This window comes from Bombina bombina, chromosome 1, assembly GCF_027579735.1.
Source record: "Bombina bombina isolate aBomBom1 chromosome 1, aBomBom1.pri, whole genome shotgun sequence".
In the NCBI taxonomy this organism is placed as follows: domain Eukaryota; kingdom Metazoa; phylum Chordata; class Amphibia; order Anura; family Bombinatoridae; genus Bombina; species Bombina bombina.
Window position 1 is genome coordinate 1,277,617,995 of NC_069499.1, and position 20,143 is coordinate 1,277,638,137.

Genomic DNA, 20,143 nt, shown 5'->3' on the forward strand with positions numbered 1-20,143 from the left:
CCTAGTCAACCTCTTTACTTTGACGTATTTCCTGCCAATTTTCGCTCCCTCACTTCATTAAGAGTCTTCATTAAATACCATTCCTTAAATTTATAAATACTCATTAGGTTGGCACAATTGGTATTGTTGGCTGGGCAGTATTTTTGTAATTGCACTATATTCTTTTCATTTGTCATTGTTTTTTGGAAGTGTCACTAGTGTTATACTTGCTTATGACTTCAATAAAAAAATTGTTTATAAAAAAAAAAAAAAAAAAAAGTCAGTAGTTAAGAGTTTTATGATACGCCGTAACATAAAACTCATAACTAAAGTGCTAAAAAGTGTACTAACACCCATAAACTACCTATTAACCCCTAAACCGAGGCCCTCCCACATCACAAACACTAATATAAATTTTTTAACCCCTAATCTGCCACCCCGGACACTGCCGCCACCTACATTATATTTATGAACCCCTAATCTGCTGCCCCCAACATCGCTGACACCTACATTATATTTACTAACACCTAATCTGCTGCCCCCCAATGTCACCGCAACCTACCTACACTTATTAACCCTTAATCTGCCGCCCCTGACATCGCCGACACTATAATAAACATATTAACCCCTAAACCACCGCACTCCCGCCTTGCAAACACTAGTTCAATAATATTAACTCATAATCTACAGCCCCTAACATCGCCATCACCTACCTACATTTATTAACCCCTAATCTGCCACATCCAATGCCGCCGCCACTATACTAAATGTATTAACCCCTAAACCTAAGTCTAACCCAAACCCTAACACCCCCTAACTTAAATATAATTTAAATAAATCTAAATAAAATTCCTATCATTACCTTACTAATTCCTGTTTAAAACTAAATATTTACCTATAAAATAAACCCTAAGCTAGCTACAATATAACTAATAGTTACATTGTATCTAGCTTAGGGTTTTTTTTTATTTTACATGCAAGTTTATATTTATTTTAACTAGGTAGAATAGTTATTAAATAGTTATTAACTATTTAATAACTACCTAGCTAAAATAAATACAAAAGAACCTGTAAAATAAAACCTAACCTAAGTTACAATAACACCTAACACTACACTATAATTAAATACATTAACTAAATTAAATACAATTACCTAAATTAAATTAAATTAGCTAAAGTACAATAAAACCCCCACTAAATTACAGAAAATAATAAACAAGTTACAGATATTTAAACTAAATAACACCTAATCTAATAGCCCTATCAAAATAAAAAAAAACCCTAGCCTAAACTAAACTACCAATAGCCCTTTAAAGGGCCTTTTGCGGGGCATTGCCCCAAAGTATTTAGCTCTTTTACCTGTAACAACCCCCCCAACAGTAAAACCCACCACCCACACAAACAACCCCACAAATAAAATACTATCTAAAAAAACCTAAGCTCCCCATTGCCCTGAAAAGGGCATTTGGATGGGCATTGCCCATAAAAGGGCAGTTAGCTCTTTTGCAGGCCCAAACCCTAACCTAAAAATAAAACCCACCCAATACACCCTTAAAAAAGCCTAACACTAACCCCCTGAAGATTGACTTACAGTTCTGAAGACCGCTCATCCATCCTCAAGGAAGCGGCAGAAGTCTTCATCCAACCGGGCTGAAGTCCTCAATGAAGCTGGGAGAAGTCTTCATCCAAGCTGGGCGAAGTGGTCCTCCAGACGGGCAGAAATCTTCATCCAGATGGCATCTTCTATCTTCATCCATCTGACGCGGAGCAGGTCCATCTTCAAGACATCCGACGCGGAGCATCTTCTTCATCCGACGAATGAAGGTTCCTTTAAGTGACGTCATCCAAGATGGCGTCCCTTAGATTCCGATTGGCTGATAGAATTTTATCAGCCAATCGGAAATTAAGGTAGAAAAAATCCTATTGGCTGATGCAATCAGCCAATAGGATTGAGCTTGCATTCTATTAGCTGATTGGAACAGCCAATAGAATGCAAGCTCAATCCTATTGGCTGATTGGATCAGACAATAGGATTGAACTACAATCCTATTGACTAATTGCATCAGCCAATAGGATTTTTTCTACCTTAATTCCGATTGGCTGATAGTATTCTATCAGCCAATCTGAATCTAAGGGACGACATCTTGGGTGATGTCACATAAAGGAACCTTCATTCGTCGGGTAGTCGTCGGATGAAGAGGATGCTCCGCGTCGGATGTCTTGAAGATGGAGCCGCTCCGCGTCAGATGGATGAAGATAGAAGATGCCGTCTGTATGAAGACTTGTGCCCGTCTGGAGGACCACTTTGCCCGGCTTGGATGAAGACTTCTCCTGGCTTTGTTGAGGACTTCAGCCCGGTTGGATGAAGAGTTCTGCCGCTTCCTTGAGGATGGATGGAAGTCGATCTTCAGGGGGTTAGTGTTAGGTTCTTTTTAAGGGTGTATTGGGTGGGTTTTATTTTTAGAATAGGGTTTGGGCCTGCAAAAGAGCTAACTGCCCTTTTAAGGGCAATGCCCATCCAATTGCCCTTTTCAGGGCAATGGGGAACTTAGGTTTTTTTAGATAGTATTTTATTTGGGGGGTTGTTTGTGTGATTGGTGGGTTTTACTGTTGGGGGGGTTGTTTGTATTTTTTTACAGGTAAAAGAGCTGATTACTTTTTAGGCAATGCCCCGCAAAAGGCCCTTTTAAGGGCTATTGGTAGTTTAGTTTAGGCTAGGGTTTTTTTTTATTTTGGGGGTGTCAGGGTGCCAGGAATCAGACTGAGACAAGAAGTGCAAAAATAATCACTCCTTTATTAATAGCAAAAAATAATAAAAAGTCCACAAGTCAAATAACAAGCCAGGATACAACACCAGAACTGGTAGTCAGACGAGCTGAGTCAGAAGTCAAAGCGAATAGTCAGACGAGCCGGAATCAGGAACAAGGAGAACAGCAGAGTCAGGAACAAGCCAGGGATTAGGAACCAGGAGGAAAGTCAGACAGCCAGGTAATACACAGGAGCTCTCACAAACAGGTCTGAGACAACGCAAGGGCAAAGCATACTGAACAGAGGCCCTTTACATAATAAGTGATGACATCACAATTCTGAGACTCATCATCCTGTCTCACACGGATGATGTACACAAGTCTGGCCATAAAAGGAAGTGAAGGAAATGAGCAGCATCACACAGTATGCAGCAGAGTCAGGAAGAGAGGTGAGTAAAATGGCTGCCAGCAGCACATGGCAAACAGATCAGGGAAAAAACCCTGACAGGGGGGGCATTTTTTTATTTTGATAGAGCTATTAGATTAGGTGTAATTAGTTTAAATATCTGTAATGTGTTTATTATTTTCTGTAATTTAGTGTTTGTTTGTTTTTGTACTTTAGTTAATTTTTTATTTCTTTTTAATTTAGTTAATTTATTTAATTGAGTGTAGTGTTAGGTGGTAGTGTAACTTAGGTTAGGTTTTATTTTACAGGTGCTTTTGTATTTATTTTAGCTAGGTAGTTATTAAATAGTTAATAACTATTTAATAACTATTCTACCTAGTTAAAATAAATACAAACTTGCCTGTAAAATAAAAAAAACCTAAGCTAGATACAATGTAACTATGTTATATTGTAGCTAGCTTAGGTTTTATTTTACAGGTAAGTATTTAGTTTTAAATAGGAATAATGTAGTTAATTATAGTAATTTTATTTAGATTTATTGTAATTATATTTAAGTTAGGGGGTGTTAGGGTTAGGGTAAGACTTAGGTTTAGGGGTTAATACATTTAGTATAGTGGCGGTGACGTTGGGGGCGGCAGATTAGGGGTTAATAAATGTAGGTAGGTGGCAGCGATGTTAGGGACAGCAGATTAGGTGTTAATAATATTTAACTAATGTTTGCGAGGTGGGAATGCGGCGGTTTAGGGGTTAATATGTTTATTATAGTGGGGGTGGCAGATTAGGGTTTAATAAGTGTAGGTAGGTGGCGGCGACATTGGGGGTGGCAGATTAGGGGTTAATAAATATAATGTAGGTGGCGGTGATGTTGGGGGCAGCAGATTAGGGATTCATAAGTATAATGTAAGTGGCGGCAGTGTCCGGAGCGGCAGATTAGGGGTTAATAAATATAATGCAGGTGTTGGCGATGTCGGGGGCGGCAGATTAGGGATTAATAAGTGTAAGATTAGGGGTGTTTAGACCCGGAGTTCATGTTAGGTGTAAACATACATTTTATTTCCCCATAGGAATTAATGGGGCTGCGTTAGTGAGTTTTACGCTGCTTTATTGCAGGTGTTAGACTTTTTTTCAGCCGGCTCTCCCCGTTGATTCCTATGGGGAAAATCGTGCACGAGCACGTACAACCAGCTCACCGCTGACTTAAGCAGCGCTGGTATTGAAGTGAGATTTGGAGCTAAATTTTGCTCTACGCTCACTTCTTGCCTTTTAACGCAGGGTTTGTAAAAACTCGTAATACCAGTGCTGCAGGTAAGTGAGCGGTGAGAAAAAACTGCTCGTTAGCACCGCATAGCTCATAATGCAAAACGTAATCTAGCAGAAAAATATTATTCATTTCAAACTGTAATATGAGCGAAAGTGGAACTTTTATCAGATCTATTAACCACAGAAATGATTCAGGTATCAGATATTTGTATTTTTTTTACTGTTTTTAGGAATACATTTTAAGGCTAACTGAATTTGGATACAGAAAATCTTTGGAAACATTGAAAAAAGAAATAAATATAAAAAATGAACACATGCAAAACCCATATGTATAGTCCATTAATACTGCACCTCTTACATATAAAAGAAGAAAATAAAATGTTTAACTTGTTTGTTTTACTGTGGCATACTTGAGTATAATACACTTTACCTAGTACATTTCACAGTGGCACATTTATCTGGCACCTGCTTTTGTGACACTTGTTCACAGTAATACACATTACATGGCACTTTCCCTGTGGAACACTTCCTATCCTTGAAGCCCAACTCCAGTACTCAAATGTCACTAAGAGACCAGATTCTAAGGATTTCCAAATCTGAGGTGAATCAGTATTTGAGCAGAAGGCCAACTTAGCCTGTGAAATACTCAAAATCTACCCTTTTAGAATTACATAAGGATGGAAACGAGAAACACCACTTCCTGTGATATATGTTATGTTTATCGTAGCTAAATCAGGAAAAAAATAAATTAAAGGGCCAGTAAACCTAGAAAATAATGTTATATAATTCTGCACATAGTGCTAGCTTTATGCAACATAATATTGCGGTTACATTTTTATTTAAAAAGAGTTTTTTTCAGATCCGCCCTTTGTGCTCTACTGAGCGGGTCTGTTTTTTTCACTGAGCGCATCTTGGCAGCTGTCTAGTCACAGCCTGGTCCGATCACGCCATTACACACAGAGCACAGAGGGGGGGGGGTCTGAAAAACCCTCTTTTTAAATAAAAATGTAACCCGCAATGTTATGTTGCATAAAGCTAGCACTAATATAATGATATATAATTCTGCACTATGTGCAGAATTATATAACAGGTTTACTGGCCCTTTAAGGATAATCTCCAGAGTATCCCTTTTCTATGACTCTAGTACCCGCAGGGGTACACATAACACAGGTTGAGAAACAAGGCTTTATAAAACACAGTATAAATGTAAGCTTGCATTAATTAGCTGCTCAATAAGAGAGATTTGCCAATACATTATGAGATACACTGTAACTTGCCTCAGCTACTGCAGGATTTTCAGTAGTTGCCAGTGTGCAAGTTTTTTGTGAGTTATCCTTTGTAGCCTCAACAGAAACTTTGTAACAGATTATTTTACAATTTAGCAAAGTGACAGAGAGGCAGTTTTGTTCTCTGGCTTCCACTGCTCACTGCTTGTCCCAAAGTCAACTGTGTCACACCCTACACCTTTCAACAGTTCTTTAGATGGTATGAAAACCCTCATGTGATCAAAGGCAGTTAACATAAAAATGGCACAGACAACCAAATGTAGTTAATACAAAATCCTGCCCTTAATATTTCATCCACATTAAATAAGTTAATCAGTGAAAGGGACATGATACTGATATGCTAAGTCACTTGAAAGTGATGTAGCGTAACTGTAAAATGCTAAGATATTTTACCGCAAAATCTCTATAGCTCACCAGGTGCTCTGTGATACAGAGTTGCTATTTTACTGTCAGCTACATGATGAATAAAATGCTTTACTGTGTTCTAATGGAATTTCACCAAAACTGCCCGCTCCCTAGCAAGTCCTGGGATTAGCATGCTGTAAGTCTTTTAACAGTGGGATTTGGCTACTAAGGAAATTTAAAGGTAAAATATGTTCTTTTTTTTACATAGAGATGTTCGTGTGATATATTCAAGTTAGCTTTTTACAGTTCCCCATAACTCTCAAGGGATACAACATTTGGTAATCATACCCCTTTAAATATATGTTTTATTGTTATTGGAGCCATACAAAATACAATTCAGCCAAAATAAACATTATGGTTATTCTTTAAATATTTTTGGAATTGACATTCTATATTTATATTTATTTTGCAGTTCATTGCCAATAGTTCTGGCTGTGATACAGATGAAGTGGTAGGCTGCTTGAAGAGAAAAACAGAAGAGGAGATTCTTACAATTGCTAAATCAATGGTACTGTACATAACCTTTGATGGCAAATATAAGCCACTCATTCATGATAACATTCATGTTCAATATTAAACAAAGGTGCGGTAAATACCTCTGACTTGAATAACTTGTTGGAAAGAAAACCCTTTTTAGAATTGGCAGCACATATACATATACAAAGGATAAAAAAAATATATATTAACTTGTTTAAATCACAATCAAGAAACAATCAAACAACAAAAAACAAATTTGATGGTGCACAAAAAAAGGATAAATGTCCCAGGTTAGGTAATCACAATGGTAATTCACAGCAGGTGAACCTCAGGGAAAAAAGGAAAACACATATAGTGAAGTTCTGTGGTTTCAAATATTAAGAAAGAGCCAGAAACGGTATTCACATTGTCTAGAGCTTCAAGATCAAGCTCTAGATATAAGTGCACAGGAAACTCCTAATAGGAGACAAGGCAAAGAAGAAGAAGGAATGAATCAGAAGTGGTAAAAAAGTAGTAACATTTTATTAAAAACAAGTCACAAGGCATACATATGAGACTGTCCCAATCATAGACATCACAAAAGGGGCGGAACCTTGTTCCATACCGGAACTTAACAGCATTCACCAGACATTGTGATAAATGAGGAGGCCTACTTATCAAGCTGTTAACTTACGTGCATTCCCCGGCACCAATACGCTCGCCTGACATCGCCTAACATCGCTGCCGTGGACCTGAATACGTTCTCCATAGATAACAAAAAAGCTGTCAAAAAGCCGCGCACCAAGTACAGGCGATGAGCAGCGGACTGTTGTTAACTAACAGTCATCGATCTTGCTGCTCTTCGGCTTTTTCCCAGCTTTATTTGTATACTGTCACTAAACACCACAACTATACTATACTGTTTTACCCCTATCCCGCTGCTCATGGACCCCGCCGCAACTAAATAAAGCTATTAACCCCTAAACCACCGCTCCCGGAGCCCACCGCCACTCTAATAAACTTATTAACCCCTATTCCTCCGCTCCCGGAGCCCACCTCCACTCTAATAAACTTATTAACCCCTATTCCTCAGCTCCTGGAGCCCACCACCATGCTAATAAATGTATTAACCCCTATTCCTCCCCTCCCTGAGCCCACCAACACTCTAATAAACTTATTAACCCCTATTCCTCCGCTCCTGGAGCCCACTGCAACCTACATTATGCTATTACCCCCTAATCTGCCACCCCCTATACTGCCACCACCTACATTATGCTATTAACCCCTAAACCGCAAGCCCCCCACATCGCTATAAACTAAATTAACCTTTTAACCCCTAAACCTAACAACCCGCTAACTTTATATTAAATATTAACTCATCCCTATCTTATAATCAATTTAAACTTACCTTTAGAATTAAATTAAACTATATTAAACTATTAATTAATCTACCCTATTATAATAAAATTACATAAAACTATATTAAACTAATAATTAATCTACCCTAACTATTATATTAAAATTACATTAAACTATATTAAATTAATAATTAATCTAACCTAACTTTTATACTAAAATTACATTACACTACAAATTAAATTAACTATATTATATATGTAAACACCTAACCCTACTCAAATAATTTAAATCTACACTAAAATATTACAAAGTTACAAAAAACTAACAACTTAGTTACAAAAAATAACAAACACTAAGTTACACAAAAAAATAAACACTAAGTTACACAAAATAAAAAAGAAACTATCAAACATTTAAACTAATTACACCTAATCTAAGGGCCCTATGAAAATAAAAAAGCCCCCCAAAATAAAAAAAACCCTAACCTACAATAAACTACAAATAGCCCTTAAAAGGGCCTTTTGTGGGGCATTGCCCCAAATAAATCAGCTCTTTTACCTGTAAAAAAATAATACAAACACCCCCCAACAGTAAAACCCACCACCCACACAACCAACCCCCAAATAAAAACCTAACTAAAAAAACCTAAGCTCCCCATTGCCCTGAAAAGGGCATTTGGATGGGCATTGCCCTTAAAAGGGCATTTAGCTCTATTGCAGCCCAAACCCTAAACTAAAAATAAAACCCACCCAATACACCCTTAAAAAATCCTAACACTAACCCCTGAAGATTCACTTACAGCTTTGAAGATCCGACATCCATCCTCCAAGAAGCCGGGAGAAGTCCTCATTGAAGCTGGGAGAAGTCTTCATCCAAGCGGCCAAAGTCTTCATCCAAGCCCGCAGAAGTCTTCACCCAGACGGCATCTTCTATCTTCATCCATCCGGCCCGGAGCGGCTCCATATTCCAGACATCCGATGCGGAGCATCCTCTTCTTCCGACGACTACCCGACGAATAAAGGGTCCTTTTAAGCCAATCGGAATTAAGGTTGAACAAATCTTATTGGCTGATAAAATCAGCCAATAGGATTGAGCTTGCAGCATATTGGCTGTTCTATTGGCTGATTGGATCACGTCACTTAAAGGAACCTTTATTCGTCAGGTAGTCGTCAGAAGAAGAGGATGCTCTGCGTCAGATGTCTGGAAGATGGAGCCGCTCCGTGCCGGATGGATGAAGATAGAAGATGCTGGCTGGGTGAAGACTTCTGCAGGCTTGGATGAAGACTTTCTCCGCTTGGATGAAGACTTCTCCCGGCTTCGATGAGGACTTCTCCCGGCTACTTTGAGGATGGATGTGGGATTTTCAAAACTAAGTGAATCTGAATCAGGGGTTAGTGTTAGGATTTTTTAAGGGTTTATTGGGTGGGTTTTATTTTTAGGTTAGGGTTTGGGCTGCACTAGAGCTAAATGCCCTTTTAAGGGCAATGCCCATCCAAATGCCCTTTTCAGGGCAATGGGGAGCTTAGGTTTTTTTAGTTAGGTTTTTATTTGGGGGGTTGGTTGTGTGGGTGGTGGGTTTTACTGTTGGGGGGGTTGTTTGTATTTGTTTTTTTAGAGGTAAAAGAGCTGATTTCTTTGGGCCATTTCTTTAGGGCTATTTGTAGTTTATTGTAGGTTAGGGTTTTTTTTTAATTTGGGGGGGCTTTTTTATTTTCATAGGGCCCTTAGATTAGGTGTAATTAGTTTAAATCTTTGATAGTTTCTTTTTTGTTTGTGTAACTTAGGGTTTATTTTTTTGTGTAACTTAGTGTTTGTTATTTTTTGTAACTAAGTTGTTAGTTTTTTGTAACTTTGTAATTTTTTAGTGTAGATTTAAATTATTTGAGTAGGGTTAGGTGTATAAATATATAGTATAGTTAATTTAATTTGTAGCTTAATGTGATTTTAGTATAAAAGTTAGGCTAGATTAATTATTAATTTAATATAGTTTAATGTAATTTTATTATAATAGTTAGGGTAGGTTAATGAATAGTTTAATATAGTTTAATAAAGTTTAAATTGATTATAAGATAGGGATAAGTTAATATTTAATATAAAGTTAGCGGGTTGTTAGGTTTAGGGGTTAATAACTTTAGCTGCGGTGGGCTCCGGGAGCGGCGGGATAGGGGTTAATAACTTTATGTAGGTGGCGGCGGTGTCTGGAGCGGACAATTAGGAGTTAATAAGTATAATGTAGGTGGCGGTGGTGTCGGGGTGGCAGAATAGGGGTTAATAAGTATAATGTAGGTGGCGGCAGTATAGGGGGCTGCAGATTAGGGGTTAATAAGTATTATGTAGGTGGCGGCAGTGTCAGGGCGACAGATTAGGGGTTAATAACATAATGTAGGTGGCGGCAGTGTAGGGGCGGCAGATAAGAGGTGTTTAGACTCGGTGTACATGTTAGGGTGTTAGGTGTAAACATTACTTGTATTCTTAGGAATCAATGGGGTATCAGGGGTATCAGGCAGCAGCGAACATAAGATTTCCCTGCGTTCAGACTCCCATTGATTCCTATTTCATCTGCCGCCTCCAGGGTGGCGTATTGAAAACCAGGTACGCTGGGCTGAAATAGTGGCGAGCGTACCTGGTAGATTTTTGTTAACTTCCAAAAGTAGTCAGATAGTGCCGAATTTGCATTCGGAACATCTGTAGTGACGTAAGCATCGATCTGTGTCGGACTGAGACTGGCGGATCATATGTTACGTCACAAAAGTCTACTTTTGACGGTCTGTAGGGTTTGATAACTAAGGGGAATCAAGCTCTTCACAATTACGCTGCGAAATTCCAGCGTATTTGCGGTTGACGGCTTGATAAATAGGCCTCATAGTCTTTTGCTTGCAGTGGGTAATTTCACCAGAACTGCTTGTGCAATGATAAATGCCAACAGCGTATGCTGTCGGCATTTATCGATGTGCGGCAGACATAAATCGGCCCAATATTCTTAATATATATATATATGTATATATATATATATATATATATATATCTCACCTCCTCATATAAGTAGGGAATAAACTTTCAAAAAAGGCTTTAAGCTGCACTTTGGACAAATTTGTAGTTTTTACAATAGAAGAAAGAATTAAAAGGCTGATCTTACTTCAACAAAAAAAAAAGATTATAAATAACAGAGCAGACTCTTTAAATGTCAACAGTTTTAAATGTTATAATATAAAGAAAATGAAACAATCCATTATTAGAATTCAGCAGTGCACTCTTTTTTATTTAAAAAAATATGTCTTAATCATATAGTATACATGGGAAATAAAACCCCTAAAACTCAGATTAAATATTATAAAGCTAGAAAACTCTCTACCCCAGATACAGCAACTTTTAGTTTCCTAGAACATTATTTGGTTAATGCTCTAAACGGACCTGCACCACTACCACTTAATATAGTATTTATTTTAATCTATATTGTCAGTAACCCTACAATGTTTTCTATAGCTTTAAAAATACTCCAATATTTAATATTTATAAGACAGAAAACTCAGCTGTATTAAAGAGTGAATTCAAGAACTGCATAATAAATAATAATTTACTTACTTGACTGACACAAAATATAAACAAGTTCAATGGGAGAAATGCAACAAGTAAATGATTAGTTGAAGTTCTAACCAGATTAACTATTATGATATTAAAGGGACACTAAACCCAAAAATGTTCTTTCATGATTAAAGTAGAAAATACAATTTTAAACAACACTCCAATTTACTTCTATTATTGAATTTGCGTCATTCTTTAGATAACCTTTGTTGAAGAGATAGCAATGCACATGGGTGAGCCAATCACACGAGGCATTAAAGTACAGCTACCATTCAGCAGCTACTGAGTCTATCTAGATATGCTTTTCAGCAAAGTATATCAAGAGAATGAAGCAAATTAGATAATAGAAGTAAATTAGAAAGTTGTTTAAAATTCCATGTTCTATTAAAATCATGAAAGAAAAAATGTAGGTTTCATGTCCCTTTAAGGAAAAGGGATGCTAACAATAACTTAAAGGGGCGTGGAATCTAGCATTTTTCTTTAATAATTCAGAAAGAGTGTGCCAAAAAAATCCAATTTACTTCTATTTTAAAGTGAACTTTTTATTTTATTATCCTTTGTAATACATTGCTGCCATCTAGTGCTCAATAGCCTTCTTGCTAAACTACTGCCATCTAGTTTTCCAGACACGTGCATGCTATCTACCCAAGTTTTATATTCCACAAATAATACCATGAAAACAAAGTAAAATTGTCAACTAAAGTAAATTGGAACCTTTTTTAAAAAGTGTGTGCTCCTTCCGAATCATGAAATAAAAATGTTGAGATTCATGTTCCTTTATCTACTGGCATATCCTGCAAACAGATTAGAATAATCTTTAAAAAAAAAAAGTCACAAGCCTTCCAATTTTCCATTTTTAAGATATTGGTCTCTAAGAGATAACACTCACAAAGGCAGATAGTTTTTGTTAAAATACAGTAATCAAATGCCAAAGTTAAAGTGTAGATGGAGAACTTTTGAACTCACATATAAAATAAATAATAATGTAGAAGTGTAAAACTTTATTATACGTTTTACATTATCAATTTAGTTTGTAAACTCTAAGGGGTAATTTACAAACCCCCTCTTTGAAGTATAGGAGTACACAGTTACAGGGAGTGCAGAATTATTAGGCAAGTTGTATTTTTGAGGATTAATTTTATTATTGAACAACAACCATGTTCTCAATGAACCCAAAAAACTAATTAATATCAAAGCTGAATAGTTTCGGAAGTAGTTTTTAGTTTGTTTTTAGTTATAGCTATTTTAGGGGGATATCTGTTTGTGCAGGTGACTATTACTGTGCATAATTATTAGGCAACTTAACAAAAAACAAATATATACCCGTTTCAATTATTTATTTTTTACCAGTGAAACCAATATAACATCTCAACATTCACAAATATACATTTCTGACATTCAAAAACAAAACAAAAACAAATCAGTGACCAATATAGCCACCTTTCTTTTCAAGGACACTCAAAAGCCTGCCATTCATGGATTCTGTCAGTGTTTTGATCTGTTCACCATCAACATTGCGTGCAGCAGCAACCACAGCCTCCCAGACACTGTTCAGAGAGGTGTACTGTTTTCCCTCCTTGTAAATCTCACATTTGATGATGGACGACAGGTTCTCAATGGGGTTCAGATCAGGTGAACAAGGAGGCCATGTCATTAGATTTTCTTCTTTTATACCCTTTCTTGCCAGCCACGCTCTGGAGTACTTGGACGCGTGTGATGGAGCATTGTCCTGCATGAAAATCATGTTTTTCTTGAAGGATGCAGACTTCTTCCTGTACCACTGCTTGAAGAAGGTGTCTTCCAGAAACTGGCAGTAGGACTGGGAGTTGAGCTTGACTCCATCCTCAACCCGAAAAGGCCCCACAAGCTCATCTTTGATGATACCAGCCCAAACCAGTACTCCACCTCCACCTTGCTGGCGTCTGAGTCGGACTTGAGCTCTCTGCCCTTTACCAATCCAGCCACGGGCCCATCCATCTGGCCCATCAAGACTCACTCTCATTTCATCAGTCCATAAAACCTTAGAAAAATCAGTCTTGAGATATTTCTTGGCCCAGTCTTGACGTTTCAGCTTGTGTGTCTTGTTCAGTGGTGGTCGTCTTTCAGCCTTTCTTACCTTGGCCATGTCTCTGAGTATTGCACACCTTGTGCTTTTGGGCACTCCAGTGATGTTGCAGCTCTGAAATATGGCCAAACTGGTGGCAAGTGGCATCTTGGCAGCTGCACGCTTGACTTTTCTCAGTTCATGGGCAGTTATTTTGCGCCTTGGTTTTTCCACACGCTTCTTGCGACCCTGTTGACTATTTTGAATGAAATGCTTGATTGTTTGATGATCACGCTTCAGAAGCTTTGCAATTTTAAGAGTGCTGCATCCCTCTGCAAGATATCTCACTATTTTTGACTTTTCTGAGCCTGTCAAGTCCTTCTTTTGACCCATATTGCCAAAGGAAAGGAAGTTGCCTAATAATTATGCACACCTGATATAGGGTGTTGATGTCATTAGACCACACCCCTTCTCATTACAGAGATGCACATCACCTAATATGCTTAATTGGTAGTAGGCTTTCGAGCCTATACAGCTTGGAGTAAGACAACATGCATAAAGAGGATGATGTGGTCAAAATACTCATTTGCCTAATAATTCTGCACTCCCTGTATTTGCACATAGTTTGACTAGAAGCACAATGGTAACAGGAATGTAGCTGGGCTGGATGGTGGAAAACTAGGATGATCATTCATATCTGAATTGGACATAGCCACACCCTGGAGAAGAGGTGTACACAGGTACTTGCACACACTTGTAGTATGTTATAAGTAAAATAGCTGGGCTGAATGGTGAGACCATGTCTGGGCTGAACAGAGCTTTACACTGGAGTACAGGGTTGTTGTGGCTTTAAGTAGCAAGAGAAGCTGAGATAGGACCAAGTAATAACTCAAAAGTAACAGAGGACCTTAAAGTGATGGTAAATTCACATAGATGAGACTACTTTATATAATATATATATATATATATATATATATATATATACATTATCTCACAAAAGTGAGTACACCCCTCACATTTTTGTACAGCTACAATGTAAAGTAGTGAGTGTACAGCCTGTATACCAGTGTAAATTTGCTGTCCCCTCAAAATAACTCAACACACAGACATTAATGTCTAAACCGTTGGCAACAAAAGTGAGTACACCCCTAAGTGGAAATGTCTAAATTAGGCCCAAAGGGTCAATATTTTGTCTGGCCACCATTATTTTCCAGCACTGCATTAACCTTCTTGGGCATGGAGTTCACCAGAGCTTCACAGGTTGCCACTGGAGTCCTCTTCCACTCCTAAATTATGACATCACAGAGTTGGTGCATGTTAGAGACCTTGTGCTCCCCCACCTTTCGTTTGAGGATGCCCCACAGATGCTCAATAGGGTTAAGGTCTGGAGACATGCTTGGCCAGTCCATCACCTTTACCCTCAGCTTCAAGGTAGGGGTCATCTTGAAGGTGTGTTTGGGGTTTTTATCATGTTGGCATACTGCCTTGTGGCCCAGTCTCCGAAGGGAGGGGATCATGCTCTGCTTCAGTATGTCACAGTACATGTTGGCATTGATGGTTCCCTCAATTAACTGTAGCTCCCCTGTGCTGGCAGCATTCATGCAGGCCCAGACCATGACACTCCCACCACCATGTTTGACTGTAGGCAAGACACACTTGTCTTTGTACTCCTCACCTGGTTGCCGCCACACATGCTTGACACCATCTGAACCAAATAAATTTATCTTGGTCTCATCGGACCATATGACATGGTTCCAGTAATCCATGTCCTTAGTCTGCTTGTGTTCAGCAAACTGTTTGCAGGCTTTCTTGTGCATCATCTTTAGAAGAGGCTTCCTTCTGGGATGACAGCCATGCAGACCAATTTGATGAAGTGTGCAGCGTATGGTCTGAGTACTGACAGGCTGACCCCCCACCACTTCAACCTCTGCAGCAGTGCTGGCAGCACTCATACATCTATTGCCCAAAGACAACCTCTGGATATGACGCTGAGCATATTCACTCAACTTATTTGGTCAACCATGGTAAGGCTTGTTCTGAGTGGAACCTGTCCTGTGAAACCGCTGTATGGTCTTGCCCACCGTGCTGCAGCTCAGTTTCAGGGTCTTGGCAATCTTCTTATAGCCTAAGCCATCTTTATGTAGAGCAACAATTCTTTTTTTCAGATCCTCAGAGAGTTCTTTGCCACGAGGTGCCATGATTAACTTCCAGTGACCAGTATGAGAGAGTGTGAGAATGATAACACCAAATTTAACACACCTGCTCCCCATTCACACATAAGATCTTGTAACACTGAGTCACATGACACTGGGGAGGGAAAATGGCTAATTAGGCCCAATTTGGACATTTCCACTTAGGGGTGTACTCACTTTTGTTGCCAATGGATTAGATATTAATGGCTGTGTGTTGAGTTATTTTGAGTGGACAGCAAATGTACACTGTTATACAGGCTGTACACTCACTACTTTACATTGTAGCAAAGTGTCATTTCTTCAGTGTTGTCACATGAAAAGATATAATAAAATATTTACAAAAATTTGCTTTTGTGAGATACTATGTATATATATATATATATATATATATATATATATATATATATATATATATATATATATATATTGATGCCAAAATAATTGTTCAGTTTGCATTATTTCTATTAAAATCTTATTTTTTAATCCTGCTCCATTACTTGCACTCCGGCCACCTCACTGTGAAAATTTCAATACTGTCAATTTGACTGGTGTATGGTTCATCCAATAGGGGATGCACCACATGATCTACGTAAAAAAGTATCCATAGTCTCCTGTGGTTGTAATTAGAAACTGCATCAGGCAGAAGTTCCACTGTGCAAGTGCAGTCTTCACTATAATCCTAACGCAGCTTAGAGTAAACAGTGAATCAAGGCATACCCTATTGGATGAACCGGCTGCCTCACAATATACAATATATGTAATAATAATATAATTAATATAAAGTAGTTTCATCTATGTGAATTTACCATCACTTTAAACAAAGGCAAAGTAAGTAGACAGCCAAAGGTCAGGACAGCCAGCTAACAGCAAGGTCATAAACAAATCAAGAAGTCAAATGCAAAGGGGAGTTGTGAGGAAGGATGAGCACAAACACGCTCCATCCACATTTCCTTAATGAGCCTTGATGAGCAGTAGGGAGTTTACATATGTGTTTAACCCTTTTGCAGGGGTTAGACACATAGATTTGATCGGTCAGTAGTGCTAAAATAACATTCTCTAACTATTTAGGTTTTAATTTAAAGGGACATTGTAGAATATGTAGTGAAATGTTTAGAGCATGTTATTAAAAAGTGCAAAAAGAAAGGTGTTAAAGTGTTTTATTATTGTACTATTGCTTGCATATAACTATGTGTTTAACCCCTACAAAGGAGTTAAACACATAATTAAAGTCAGCTCCAGTAGAGCAATGTACTACTAGGTACTGTCTAAACACATCTGGGGAGTCAATGACAAGAGGTATATGTGCATAGCCACCAAAACTAGCTAGCTCCCAGTAGTGCTTTACAGCTTCTGAACCCAAAGAGGGATACTATTTAAAATTTAAAAGATAAAAAGTAAATTTGATAGTAGAGGTATCTTAAAATGATTTGCTTTTTATAAACCATGAAAGTTTAATGTTGAGTTTCGTGTCCCTTTAACAAAACTATGGGATTGCAATGGCAAACAAATTCAATAAATCCCTTTGGATGGGTGAATGTTTCGCAACATTCGAAAAATTAAAATAATTTAACACATTAATTTGTTTTGAATTTCAAATGTTTGTACAATATTCTAACATTTGTTTAATGTAATAGTATTGCTAGTGCTTTCGTTAAACGTACTATTCGATTAAAAATGTTCTAATAACGTAATTTGAATTATGCAATATGCAAATTCAAAAAATTCAAATCCATATATTTGTAATAGTATCTCTCATGCTCTCTTTTGAATGTAATATTTTAATTATGCAATATTTGCAATAGAAATATTGATGTATTTGTATCTATTAAGTATCAATTCACTAAATTCCCTACCATGAACTATTAAACTTCTGAAAAGTATTAGTTAAATAGAAAGTTAAATTCGAAATTTCGAATGTGGATATTTGATCAAAATATGAACATTCAAAAATAAAAGTAACAATCAAAAACCCGAAATAGCATTTGATTACCAAATTTAATGGATTTTAATTCTTATCAACATTGAATTGTGCAAAACGAATGTCCACAGGACAACTTATTCTACTTTATTCTATTTATTCTACTTTTAGCACATTCAACCATCCCTAATGAAGATACGCTATAACTTACTTTTTAATGTAGTACTGAATTTTAAATACCGCACGCTCCAACCGTCCAGTTCAAAAGTAATTTTCTTTGTAACCGTATGGTTTTCCAATCAGTACTCTAGCCACAAAAAATATGTGACTGCCATATGGATACAGCAAAGATTGGAGAACAGTTCAAACTGTTAGCTCACAAAAAAAATACTTTTGAATTGGGTCGCGAGAGCGCAGGGTATTAGAATTTTAGTGCTACTTTAAAAAGTAAGTTTAAAGTGTTTCTTCATTACAACTGATGAATTAAACTCCATATAAAATATTGCTTACATTCCGGATCTGTTTATACAAAGGGGAAAGTGTACCATCATTTTAATGTTCTAACTCAAATTCCCCCAAAAAACCCCAAAGCGGGTTTGAACTGAGGTTTAGATTCCACATATGTAGACTCAATCCCACAACACATTTTTCTGATGGCTCACGTGGAATGATTAACAATGTAAATTGACTTACCATCAATAAAATATTTGTTCACATAACTGGTGCCTTTACATTAATGCCCTTGTACTGTTACTGCATAAAAGTGCTGCAATACCCAAGGGGAGCAGAAATGATATTTTTCACGTACAACACCTATCTTTCTTCTTAAAAGTCTGTGTGTAAGATGATTACAACATTTTTGTACTGAGATATGTGCTTTAATGGGACAGACTATGCCAGAATTGTTATTGTTTAAAAAGATAGATAATCTCTTTATTACCCATTTTCCAGTTTTGCATAATCATTATGGTTTTATTAATATACATTTTTACCTTTGTTGTTACCTTGTATCTAACCCTCTGCAGACTGCCTCTTATCTCTGTTCTTTTGACCGACTTGCATTTTAGCCAATCAGTTCTGACTCATAAAAAAACTCCATGGAGTGAACACAATGTTTGTCACACATGAACTAGCACTATCTAGCTCTGAACAACTGTCAAAATGCACTTAGATAAGGGGACTTACTAATTAGCATATTCATATGAGCCTATAGAGGTGTAGCCTCAATACCAAGAGAACAAAGCAAATTTGATGATAAAAGTAAATTGGAAAGTTGTTTAAAATTGCATGCCCTATCTGAATCATGAAAGTTTAATGTTGACTAGACTGCCCCTTTAAATTAATCAATGCAGGTGTATTACATGCAGAAGTTTAAAGATAATGGTATAGGATGGTGCTTTAATGACCAATTTTAAAACTGCTTTGACTTTTTCTGAAGGTAATGGGAGCTATAACTGCTTGTGTAGATGGAGTGTTTCTTCCCAAAAGTGCAGAGCAGATTTTGATTGACAAAGAAATAAACCGTGTCCCCTTTTTGATTGGAGTTAACAATCATGAGTTTGGATGGATTCTTCCACTGGTAAGTAAAATTTATATTAATAGTAACAATGTCTTCAAATATGTTCAGCATTATATATTATGTGTATTTGATCATAGTTTAAATTCACAGTTTCCTCAGGGGCAGATTACAAGTGGAAGATAACAGCTACGTAAATCATTAATGTGATGATTATAATATATATGATTTGTCATTTTTATACAAATCGCAGAATATTACCTAATTTTGCAGCCTACTGAATATTGATATTAGGAATGGATCAGGGTGCCTTGCCATTGGTTGTTTTGATATTGGTGATCAGGGAAAAGACTTCAGTGTTGGAGCCCTTTACACAACCACTCTAATGCGTTCCTCTGTTAACCCGTCAATGGACACACCAGACTCCCCTAGCTTCTCTAGTTTCTTGCTCCTTGTTGATAATATAAAATAATTAATTCTACTTAGCAGTGGCAGTTCTAGAAGCCCCATAAACCTGCCACTGCTACAAAGTAATCTTCTTTCTGATCTCCTCAGAAATCTACTTCTCTTTAAAGGGAATCTGTACTGTAAAATTGCTTTCTCTTAATGTCTTTCAAATGACTCATTATACCAGCTGCCATTAAGTAGATGAAAACATGTAAAAGCATATTTATGCAATATTCATTTTTAATAAAGGTTTTAACTATGTATTTCACATTCAAATGTTCTGCCCATAGAATAATATGTCCTAAGTATTTCTAAATAGATATTCTTATAATCCTAATCATGTGTAAATATAGGTATATATATATATTGTACCAAAATACCATCAGATACAATGTATGTAGAAATATGTATTTATGAATAAATAAAACATATTTTGCTATGTAAAGAACAATAGAATGTGAAATATTCATATTTTCATGTTTGTTTAGATCAAATTAGAATATACGAGTGTGTTTGCGTGAGAGTGAGGTGTTTTTCCCACTCTTT

The 20,143-nt window shown here is 37.1% G+C and overlaps 1 protein-coding gene across 1 annotated transcript in view; it reads left to right on the plus strand.

Moving 5' to 3' along the window:
• LOC128642302 (fatty acyl-CoA hydrolase precursor, medium chain) overlaps positions 1-20,143 on the plus strand; it is a 93,244-nt gene that overhangs the window by 34,291 nt on the left and 38,810 nt on the right. Inside the window, exons 7-8 of the mRNA XM_053695029.1 lie at positions 6,496-6,591; positions 19,073-19,213. Of these exons, the coding sequence (XP_053551004.1) occupies positions 6,496-6,591; positions 19,073-19,213 (237 nt within the window). The remainder of the gene's footprint in view (positions 1-6,495; positions 6,592-19,072; positions 19,214-20,143) is intronic.